We start from the raw sequence: 11645 nt of genomic DNA on the forward strand, positions 1-11645 counted from the left end.
TGAATAACTCCATCTACGCCACACTATAGCTTTTGTAACAACACAACCTCACTCAGGCTGTCGTAATCCCAGTGACGGAAAACTTTGTCTTTCCTAATGTTTCCTATGCCGGTTATTTCAGGGATGAAAAGCAGAAGTACCTCATTTTAAGTCTACAGCCTGACTCACTGAAAGTCTGAGGTACAGATGAGAGCCGTAGACAGAACAGACTGAGATTAGCGCCTTGCCTCCTCACAAGCCGAGTGTTAGCAAAGGGGATGAAAGGAGATTTGTACAGGCGAGAGGAAACACAGCTCCTCATTCAGTTGTGGGACAGGACTCAGTGTTGCGAGATGAAGCCCAGGAAAATGAGGTAGGATATCTCTAACTGTCTCAACTTTAATGCCTCTACTTTGATCTTGTTGCCTCATGGTTACATGGGGATTTAAGTATTCTGTTGGCTTTGCTTTTACACAATCTATTACCAGATCAATACTAATTCTAATACAGGACAAAGTATCTACAACGCTTACCAGTGTTTCCTCCCTTTCTTTGGTGCATCACATCTTGACTTATTTGAAGTCATGTAAGTTTTGGTTGTAGCTGCAGCCTTGTCTATGTGAGAGGGGCCATTGAAAGCAGCCAGAGGCACAACAATGGTGCCCTTGTCCCAGCTGTTCATACAGTGGAGCCCAAAAATGTTCGATCTGCAGCAGAAGCAGGCCCACTTAAATTTCACTCAGTATCTTCAGTCTCTAGTAGCCTCATATTCAAACTCATCTCTGGTCTGGAGCCCTGAAAACAGAGTTACAAAATCTAAGGACAATCCCAGGGTTTCCCCACACCTTTCATCCCATTAACCAGTGTTGAAGGGAGGTTAATCAGAGAAACTGGGTGTATCCCTTTCATTCAGACTCTGCAGGGCTGTGGGGATTAGCCCTCTAGTGGCCTTGGAACAGAGAGAAGAGAAAGGCCCCCAGCTTCCGAGAACAGAATTAGCCTACTAATATACTAATCTGGTTCACATGGCACTTGGCTGCCTTAAAGGCACCTTAGAGGACTGCCACATGGCAAGTGAAGCTGTTCTTAATTCTAGTCCAGTTCAGCCTATTTTAAAACTCTGTCATGTACTGGAGCGCTTACTGTGCTATTTATATGCAGCAAGGAACTGCACCTACACGCTGCAAAGTGTGTGTGTTCGCCAAAAACAGTAGACGATCTCTTGGCAGTTTATCGTGGTATAACAGTCTTCCTGTGTATGATATCGGTTTACGTTCAAACACACTCAGGTGGCTCGACAGGCCAGAAGTGATTCATCTGTGGAGTGTTTCACCAGCCTGCTGTTGTTCCTCTATTTATACATACTTCCTGTTTCTACCGGACAGTGATAAGCACAACAGTGAACGTCGAAGAGGCTAAGAATTCACCTGCTTGGCTGATGTTTGTGTAAAGGTTAGATCACATATATAGTATTTTGTTTATTTTCTGCTAGAAATAGAAAGTGCTATCATATTTGCATAGATGTCATTTTTGACCTGTAGAACTAGAGAAGTGAGAGCAGCTAAACGGAGCTAAGGTACAGTAGCTGCTGTAGGTTGCTGCTTGCTGTTAGACTGGAGGTCTGGAGGGTAATTTACAGGGAAACAGCTGGACTGACTACCGGTACAGGATGTAGAGCAGCTGAATGGTGACATTGTACATGCATGTGTGTGTGTGTGTGTGTGTGTGTGTGTGTGTGTGTGTGTGTTTTTGTGTTAATCTAGCTTCCATTCCTGGGCTGTGTTTCAAATTGTTTCGTGCAAACAGTTTCATTTCATTCATGTCAAGGCAAAGAATGGTAGAGATGTTACAGTGCAATATATCATATGGGTTCTCCTTGGAAGTAGGACAGCAGCTACCTCTGGGGAGAAGTGTTGTACCTCTCCCCCTCCTCCTCCTGTCCTCCTCATTACTGTACCTCCATTCTGTCTTTGCTCTGCACACACACAAACACACACACACACACACACACACACACACACACACACACACACACACACACACACACACACACACACACACACACACACACACACTTCCTCTGCAGTACACCAGTTCTAAGCAGCCTCATAAGACAGAAGGAAGTTTGTGCATCTCCAGTTTTATTTTTAACTCTCACACTCAAGTGCAAAAGCTCTCTGCTTACCGACATGTCCACACTCCCCGACCAACACGCAGGCTTGAGCAGCTGCTGAACCAACTCCTGTAATTTTTTCTCAAATGCTCTTGTTAGTTAACTCTTTGTATGTGTGCTTTTGACCAACTTCCTCCTTTCCCCTCTGTTCCTCCAGCAGCTCAGAGAACAAGAGAGACAGCTCACCGCTCAAACAGATCAGCAAGTCGTCCAACTGCAGCCCAGCTCACCGCACCTACCAGAGGCCGACGGAGACCACCGGGACTAAGGAGAACCACTCATCCGCACCCACCTCGCCACAGGATGACCACAAACCGGAGGCTAACGGGACACTAGCTCAGATGGAGCAGGACAAGAACCAGGTGGATAACCCAGACACGAACAATGACAGTGTGACGATAGAGACTGCTGGGCTGGTAAACGGGGATATGGGTTGCAAGAGCCCAGAACAGACTGGTGATCTTTCACCTCCAGAAACAGACAAAACCGCTACAGAGAGCCACACTGAGAAGGAGGACAGTGGAACTAAAATCGAAAGCGAGCATAAGAACGAAGAAGTGAGCACCGACCATAAGGTACGTTTACTTTGTTACCCTTGCACCCAAGTGATCTGTGTATTTACATCCTTTTGTGTTATACATTTTACAGCCTGACAGCTGCCTCGTTGCTCTGACTCTGCAGTCTCTGAAAGACAAACAGTCAGCATTTATTTATGCTCTGAGCTTTCAATATTAAATCTTCTGAACTAATTCAACTCTGGGTCACTTCAACCTCGCAAGGGTAGAGTTACAAGCCAGTGTGTGTTTGTCTCAGAGGGGTTATTTTCTACGAAAGCCGAACAGATGTCCAACGCTTGGGCAGCTGAGCTCACGCCTCGGCAACCTCCCCCAATACAGATTATAAATATATCTGTTTTAGCAGTGCTGAAAACAACAGTCAAGGTGTAATGGCAGAGGAAGAGCCATGAGCAGTGCTTTCATTCACCCCAATGTTCAGTTGAAACAACACGTCATTTACTGGTGCTGTTTGGCTTTAAATGGACCTTTGACAAGCTTAATAGCTAGTCAAGGTATGTGATCAATTCAATCTTTTGTTGGAGTAGCTTTTTTCCAATTATTGATTATTATTTAATTTTTGTATTGTTTGTAAGTAGATTTAATCAACATGCAGTATAGCTTCTCTTTGTGTCGGCTGGTACAAAACAACTTCTTAGATACTTCTGCCAGGTTATGCGCCTTCATGTGTGTCTGTTGCATTGGTGGAACAAGTACTCAAATCCTTTACTAAAGCAAAAGTATCAATAAAACCATGTAAAAGAACCTTCAAGCAAAAGTCCTGCATTTAAGTAAAAGCACCAAAGTATTAGCTGCAAACTTTATTTAAAAGGGACATTTAAAAAAGGAACAAATAGATGGAGCAGAACCAGAGATATCATTATTTGTATTTCAGGCGTTCTTCTTCCTTGTCAAAACCTGGCACCTTCATTACCCACAAATCAAATTGACCCCTGGCAGTTTGTTCAGAGATTCAGGTGTGTTATGCTAGCAGCTAATGTAGCGTTGAGCCATTAGCTTCAAGTAGAGATGAGGACTGAGCTACTCCACACCTCCAGATTATTTTATTTTCAAACATGTCTTGTTCAGCTCCAACTAACGCCGAATGAAGTGACATCACTTGAGGCAATTTATCAGATAAAAAATTGGCTATTTATTCTGCAGACAAATAAAGTTAAGTCCATTGGTTCCCAAATTAAGGGCGGGACCCTTCAATACATCACAAGATATGCCTGAGGGGTCGTGAGCTGATTATTGGAGTAGGAAAGAAGAAAACGCAATGTTCTGCTTCTTATTTTAGATTTATTTTCTCTAATAATTGCCTTTCATGTTGAATATTTATTTGTTTTTTGGCAGTGAGAAGGTGCTGAAATCTGAAAAGTTTCACTTGTGAACTGCTAACAACTCATAGACATCTGAAACATGAGGAGGGACCCCAATCACACACTGCTTCTCTATAAGGGGTCACAAGTCGAAAAGATAGGGAACAGCTGGTTTCATACTTAACAATGCATTGTAAAAGCTTATCATACGCGCAAAATATTTTTGGGAAGATTGTGGCTGTATTGACAAATGAATTGTGAAGAAATATGAGCCTGATTGCTGTCAGATCATTTGAGAGAAGGATATTGCTTCCTTGTGGTTATATATAGTGTGAGATATTCTGCTGCCATGGTCATTGTGAGGGTAAATTGCCCTGGCTGGCTACAAAAACTACACATTTCATCCTAATGAGAACGTGTGGGAGATGTTTTGTATTACATTTTGAGGCTACAGTTATTGTTTGTTACATCAATTGGCCTCTCACTCTAAGCTGTTACACAAAACATGTCTTTGTTTGATTTGGTGTCATTTCCCTTCTTCCATAATTTCATTTCCTGTTCTGAGAGCTCCTCATGCACCGCAGCCAGACCCTACATCAGCTCAGTGTTAAGGACACACACATCAGTGCTACATGCTGCTGTATGCAGCGACAGTGAAAAGAGGTTCAACACGAGGCAGCTACTAAACAGCAGACTAGTCACTGAGGCGTAGCGTAGGGTGATTCATACAATAAATGCACGATTTAAAGTCAACATTATCTAACTGGAAATGCAACATGCTGATCCTCAGATATTTAGCAGTGACCTGAAACTAACGGGAACTTGCAAATGACAATGATGGGGGAATGAACACCGAGCTGAACCAGAATAACTACGCTTCAGACATTTTGTCCAACACTTCTGCATTATTCTCAGTCAGCTCAGTTTAACTCCAGTCGCTGTGTTGAAAACCTTTAAGAATAATTACTCATTAGAGAAGTATGAGACGGTCATTATACGAACTACAGACTCTCTGGCTCGACAGAATAATCTCATTTTCTTTTATAATTCACTCATTTATCTATGACCAGATTTATTTTAAGATTGCAACACGTGTAGAGACTCCTATTAATGTACCCTCTGTTTTTAGGAGACAAATGAACAGAAGCTGTTTAAGATCGCCAGTGAGCTCTTGCACACAGAGAAGGCCTACGTAACGAGACTTAACCTGCTGGACCAGGTGAGGAACTCAGTGAAAGCTACGGCTCACTTCTGTTTTTTTTACCATGTCTAATGGGAAGGGGTTTACATAACACAGCAGGGAAACCTTATTCACTTCTCAATAATTAATAACAGTTCTGTGTTGTATTCGGCTCGTTTCAGGTATTCTGTGCCAAGCTCATGGAGGAGGCAAATAAGGGGACGTTTCCTGTTGAAGTAGTAAAGAACAGCTTCTCCAACATAAGCTCCATCAACGCCTTTCACAGCCAGTTTCTGCTTCCAGATCTGGAGAAACGCATGGGAGAATGGTGAGCCTCAGCCTGTAACCAAATGACAATAAATGCAATGGGTTTCTGTATCAAGCTGAAGCTGCCTGCACATTGTCTCTTTGTACTGAAACCAACTCTCGAACACTGCTGCAATCTCATGTACACATAAGCATGAGGATGAGAAATAACAAATGCAACAACAAATACAAACCAGATGATTATGCTTATAATGTTTACCTCCTTCACTTCACTTCTCTTCCTTACCCTCAGGGCGTCCACACCTCGCATCGGAGACATCCTGCTGAAACTCACACCCTTCCTCAAGATGTACGCAGAGTACGTGAAGAATTTCGACAAGGCCATGGAGCTGCTGAAACAATGGATTGATCGGTCTCCTCAATTCAAGGCCATCATTCAGGAGATACAGGTACTGCACGCCGAATTCCAGTCCAGAAAAACTGCATTTTTTATTTTTACAAAAGAGGTCAGCATTACTGAAAGAGCACACACTCATGCTGAGATAGAGGTTAAAGGTCAAGGTCACAATGACCTCACAAAACACTTTTTGGGCGATAACTTCACATGCTAATTATGACAATTTCACACAAATGTTTAATAGGATAAAATGATTTTGGAGAGACATGGATGTAAACTGCAACTTGACTGGTTGGCGTTGGCGGTAATTTTAGTTTTTGGGGTTTTTTTCTGGACAGAGTCAGGAGGTCTGCGGCTGCCTGACGCTTCAGCACCACATGTTGGAGCCCGTGCAGAGAGTCCCTCGCTATGAGATGCTGCTTAAAGACTATCTGAAGAAGCTACCTCAGGACGACCCTGACCGACGAGATTCAGAGAGTAAGTCTAGAGACTTCCAACTCCTAGGAGTCATTTTTTTACTTCAGTATATTCAGGTAACCCATCTTTTTTTCCCCCAGGATCATTAGAAATTATCGCCACAGCAGCTACTCACTCCAACAGCGCCATTCGAAAATCTGTAAGTCCGGACGTTTTAAACCATTTTCATTTAGACTTGTAAGACATAACTTCTTAGACACATTAGCGTCCAACTAACATAACTGTCCCCTCGTCATTTAGGAGAATCTGAAGAAACTGATGGAGATATATGAGATTCTGGGTGAGGAGGAAGACATTGTCAACCCCTCTAACGAGTTCATCAAAGAGGGCCACATCCTGAAGCTGGCGGCCAGGAACACCTCAGCCATGGAGAGATACCTCTTCCTGGTGAGAGAAAACTTTCAGGCATTAAAAATATCTTCTTATCTTATGAGGGGAACGTGCTGAGGCGAGTCTTCGTCTGCACAAGTCAATTGAAACAAGTGAATCATTTCAAGCCAGGAACACCTCCGTGTTAGGAGACTTAAGGGGCACATGAACAAATCTCTCAATTACTGATATTGCCAGATGATGTGATTACGTCCGAGCTGTTTCTTATTAGCTTCAGGCTGAATGTCTCCCATCTGTGTACTTCAGATCACCTGCAGAGTTGAGCACTGCACCCTTCGGTACAAAATAATGCCAGGAACCTAAACTAGAATAGCGCTGATCCATGCTCAGTAGAAAAACTTTTTTTGTTTCTTTTTTTTCTTGCCAGTTCAACGACATGCTGTTGTACTGCGTGCCCAAATTCAGTCTGGGAGGAACGAAGTACACGGTGAGGACGCGGATCGGCATCGACGGCATGAAGGTCCTGGCAACGACCAACGAGGACTACCCTCATACCTTCCAGGTGTCAGGGAAGGAGAGGATGCTGGAGCTACAGGCCAGGTACATTTCATGCAGAATTATTTGAAATAACACAAGAGGAGGTCATTTAAAAATGCCCTTTTTGCAAATTCCCTAAATCTGAGCCCCTCCCACATTGAAGTATGTAATTGTATGTAATCTGGACCCTATACAGAGTCATTTAACATATACATTTAAGACCACTTATAAGCACACCCAAACTCCATTTAAATCCTGTAAATCTCTAAATACTCTTTGACCACAGCTAATTGCTATGTTGGTATGACTTGGTGTTATAATACGAACAGGAAGACTATAACATACAGTTATAGCTTAATTTACATGAATGAATACGTTTGAATGCTTATAGTTTTATTTATCTTCCTCAGCTCAGAGCAGGACAAGGCAGACTGGATTAAGGTACATACAGTACAATCAAAACATTTTTATTTTATTAATTGATTAAATGTGTTTGAACACCATGTAGAATGACTGACACATGAGTCTAATATTGTTTTTGTCCTTCAGGCTTTCCAGGAGACCATTGAGATCTTCCAGCAGAAAAACGAGTCATTCAAGAATGCACTGAGAGATGTGGAGGAAGTGTCGGTCAGTGTTACATCAATGCTGTCGCACAGTTGAAACTGTCACTGTTCTTTGCCGTCATATTGAGTATGTTTTTATTTATGATACAGAATGCAGAGCTGGGGAAGCGTGCCCCTCGCTGGATCCGCGACAATGAAGTGACAATGTGTATGAAGTGCAAGGAGTCTTTCAATGCTCTGACACGACGGAGGCACCACTGCAGGGCCTGCGGCTATGTAAGTAATCTTGATGCTGTTATGTCATAAATAATGCATGTACAGAAGGTGGATGAGAGAGCCTCCATACGGGTAGTTGAGAACAACAGGGAACTTTCCACATTCAAAGGTTCAAACCTGAGAAAATGTATCCTGATAACTTTTTTACCAAAGAACACTAATGTTAATGAGATTAGTCACCTTTGAATGAAAGACCCACTCCTTACTTTTAGACATAAACTTTTACAGTTTCTACCAGTGTCCCTATCGAACAACTGAGATACATCTGATGGATAATGGTTAATATGTTGGCCTTCAGTCATGTTCTAGTCACACTGTCCGAAATATTATAATTGTAGCGCTCTGAGAAGCTATTCGTTTTCCTCCCTCTCACCTTTTCTGCTGCCAATCAAAAGCAAAATGCCCCAAAATATTCTATGATGATTAAATAAGATAAAATAACAACAATAAAATAATAATAGAGCATAGTCATGGTCATAGTTGAATAGTCACAGTCGATTAAATGATGATCTTAAAGATATTTCCTTTAAAAAAAGTAGACTCTAAAATATCTTGTCTCTCTCTCTCCCAGGTGGTGTGCTGGAAGTGTTCAGACAATAAGGCACCGCTTCAATACGACGGCTACAAGGTGAACAAAGTCTGCAGAGATTGCTACTCCATCCTGACTGGAGAAACGAGAGCTGAGGGCAAGAAGAAGGGCATCCTGGAGGTGAAGAGGAGATACTGATGCATACATTAGTTCATATTGGCATAAACATACTGACGTCACTTACTCCGCTTTTTAGCTAGAGTTGCTTTATGATTTTGTGCTAATATGCGGTCGTCCTCCCTGTGCAGATCGAGGCGGCTCAGTTCACAGACAGCAGCATCATGTGCGGCTTCCTGCAGTACTGTGAGAAGAACAAACCTTGGCAGAAGGTGTGGTGCGTCATCCCCGAGAAGGAGTGTCTGGTGCTCTATCTCTACGGTGCTCCGCAGGTAAAACACCAAGAACACGAAGGGAAAATCTGATTCACAAAACGATTTTCTAATCTATGCAATACAGATGACTCTCTCTTCATCCCTGATTGTTCTCCTCAGGACGTGAAGGCCCAGTGTTCCATCCCCCTCCTGGGCTACTCTGTGGATGACAGCGCCCGGCCCACAGACCCTCCTGCCAGCTTCCGCCTCTCCCAGTCCAAGTCCATCCACAACTTTGCAGCTGACACTGAGGATCTCAAGCAGCGCTGGCTGAAAGTGATCCGAGTGGCGGTGACGGGAGAGGTGCCCGAATGCCCTCAGACCAACGGGGGCAACGGCAACATGATGGACAACAACAACACACAAGAAGCGGCTACTGATAGCTCATAAGGTCGTGTTTTTTTTTTTTTTTACAAACCAGATGCTGTTGGTTTGCTCGAGAAAGACAGGATGTGAAGACATGTACAAAATACAAATGAACACTCTCCTTGTTGTCATTGGACCTTAAAGACAAGTGGAAAAATCTGTGCTGGATAAGCTGCCTTTCCTTGCTACTCTCCTGTTTCCCAGTTCCCTTCTGGATTTTGTCATGAACCCACACAAAGAACTTCTGAGTCACTGCTAGATCTGTGCTGGATTACTAAAGGACATGTCTGGTGCAATCAACACTAGAGCAGAGGGGCCTCAGGACGGATCGACTTCCCTCAAACAGGAACCATTAATGACAGCTCAAAGTCTTCGTAGATTTTTAATCTGTGTCAGCTCTTCTTGAGCCAGTGGACTACCACAGACGTACACAGCGCCCCCCCCCCACAGGATGTGAATCAAAGTGCAAGGACGGTTCCAAACTAAGTCTGCTGGTGCTGTAACTCAACTCTGCGTACCTGTACAGTATAAATGTTTTGTTTTTCTTCTCTTTTCAAAAAGGAACATCTGTGTTTTTATGTAAAGAAATCAATCCCAAACTTTGTTTTGATAACATAGAAAAACATCTTAAGTATGATATAAAGTATTTACAGTATTTTGCCAGTTCTTTGCTTGAGAAGATGGTTTCAAAACTGGGGGAAAATAATCATGTGGTAGAATAACGATGGTTTCATCTCCCGCTCTCATCCCTCTGTGAAACTTTATCATCTGTCTTATGCTGATCAAACTCTGGATGCACGTTGGCTGATCTGATGCTTTACATTTGGTTGTCCCTGTCCTACAGTGTGTTTTCTATGCAGCAAAGGAACTAGTCTGCTAATCAAACCATTTTTAAATATTCAGGCAGCTGCCCATAGAAGGGATCGATTGTGGAGTTTTTATATTTTAATTCAGAAACCCCCCTAGTATAACCAAGTTTAAACACACTGGTGCCTCCAATTCCCATAATGCAACTCAACAGCAAATTACATTAGGCTTTCCTGGCCAGATAAATGACCAAGGTTTGTCAGATATACAAAGTCTCAAGCCTAACTCAAGATAACCCTGATGATGTCACTATGACATCACAGTTATCTTGAGTTGATGAGGATTTAGAAAGTTCCCTGTAGAGCCACCCAATACATTATACGACTGTTTCCATAGATTGAGTAAAGCTCTCCATGATAAGTAAAGGTATAGCCATCTGGGTAAAAAAAAAAAAAAAAAAAAAAAAAAGTATAATTACACAAATCCCTTTGATCTAACAATATGAATTCTCATAAATTGCCCAAATCTATGGCCCTGACAGTGCAGTTTGTATTAAAATAGCACGCTGCAATCACATGTATTCTGTATGGCATAATAACTGATCGATGGTGAAGGTAAATGATTGTCGATCTACAGGACATTCATGGACTGTTATTCATGTGGAGGGAGATGAACGGGGACCATCAGGTTTTCTATTTAATGAGAATGCAAAACAATCAGATTAAGCAAGCTGGTGCGAGAAATGTAAATGTATTTTTAATGCTGTAATTAATTGTATTATTTAAAGTAATTTATAGAGTATGATGAGCATGATCTGTTAAAAAAGTAGCACAAATTTGTTCCTCGACTGTCAACTAAGAAGTGCAGTAGGTAGATCTGGGTTTTTTTTTCTGAGAGCAGATGTTTTTCCACTAACCCACATCAACCCGGTTCTTCAGTGTGACAGCGACCGGTCATGGCGCTGGACTGACTTGTGTTCATTCACTTTGATGTTTGCCAGAGTTCCCTCCCTGCTCAATGCTGGTGCTCACCTGAGTCTCACCCCTGTTAATTCTTTCCCCTCCTCAATATTCAAATAAAAAGCAAGAGCACAAAACTTCCCCATCTTTAGGATCTGAATGTAAATCCAGATTTGTATTTCCTCTCATCCCCCTCCTCAAACGTTTGAGAATCTACGCACTTTACAGTCTTATGAAGTGTACCTTAAAGGAAAAATAAAACAAGATTAAATACAGCATGGGGATCTTGCTTGTTTGTAATGTTATATTGCTGCTTTACCTACAATGTGTTGTCATAGCAGTTTATACCAGTGTGACACCTCTGGTTACGGCAATCATTGTGATACTACTTTCATAGAGAAATGCTTTGTTTTAGTTCCTTGTTTTGCTTCTCCCGATAAGATGTTCTTCACAATGAGTCACCACAGACATGCACGTACAAATAGGTGCAGTAAG

The 11645-nt window shown here is 42.3% G+C and overlaps 1 protein-coding gene across 5 annotated transcripts in view; it reads left to right on the forward strand.

The window, feature by feature from the left end:
- The window catches only part of fgd4a (FYVE, RhoGEF and PH domain containing 4a), a 48301-nt gene extending 36880 nt beyond the window's left edge, over positions 1 to 11421 (forward strand). For all 5 annotated transcript variants that reach the window (XM_054620105.1, XM_054620104.1, XM_054620106.1 and 2 more), the window contains 14 exons: positions 2310 to 2727; positions 5158 to 5247; positions 5391 to 5536; positions 5768 to 5924; positions 6211 to 6349; positions 6430 to 6488; positions 6590 to 6736; positions 7107 to 7279; positions 7627 to 7657; positions 7766 to 7846; positions 7933 to 8058; positions 8630 to 8767; positions 8896 to 9036; positions 9139 to 11421. In XM_054620105.1, coding sequence (XP_054476080.1) covers positions 2310 to 2727; positions 5158 to 5247; positions 5391 to 5536; positions 5768 to 5924; positions 6211 to 6349; positions 6430 to 6488; positions 6590 to 6736; positions 7107 to 7279; positions 7627 to 7657; positions 7766 to 7846; positions 7933 to 8058; positions 8630 to 8767; positions 8896 to 9036; positions 9139 to 9408 — 2116 coding nt within the window. In that variant the 3' untranslated portion in view covers positions 9409 to 11421. The remainder of the gene's footprint in view (positions 1 to 2309; positions 2728 to 5157; positions 5248 to 5390; positions 5537 to 5767; positions 5925 to 6210; positions 6350 to 6429; positions 6489 to 6589; positions 6737 to 7106; positions 7280 to 7626; positions 7658 to 7765; positions 7847 to 7932; positions 8059 to 8629; positions 8768 to 8895; positions 9037 to 9138) is intronic.
- Positions 11422 to 11645: the final 224 nt, after the last annotated feature.

This window comes from Anoplopoma fimbria, chromosome 19 (assembly GCF_027596085.1).
Source record: "Anoplopoma fimbria isolate UVic2021 breed Golden Eagle Sablefish chromosome 19, Afim_UVic_2022, whole genome shotgun sequence".
Classification (NCBI taxonomy): Eukaryota; Metazoa; Chordata; class Actinopteri; order Perciformes; family Anoplopomatidae; genus Anoplopoma; species Anoplopoma fimbria.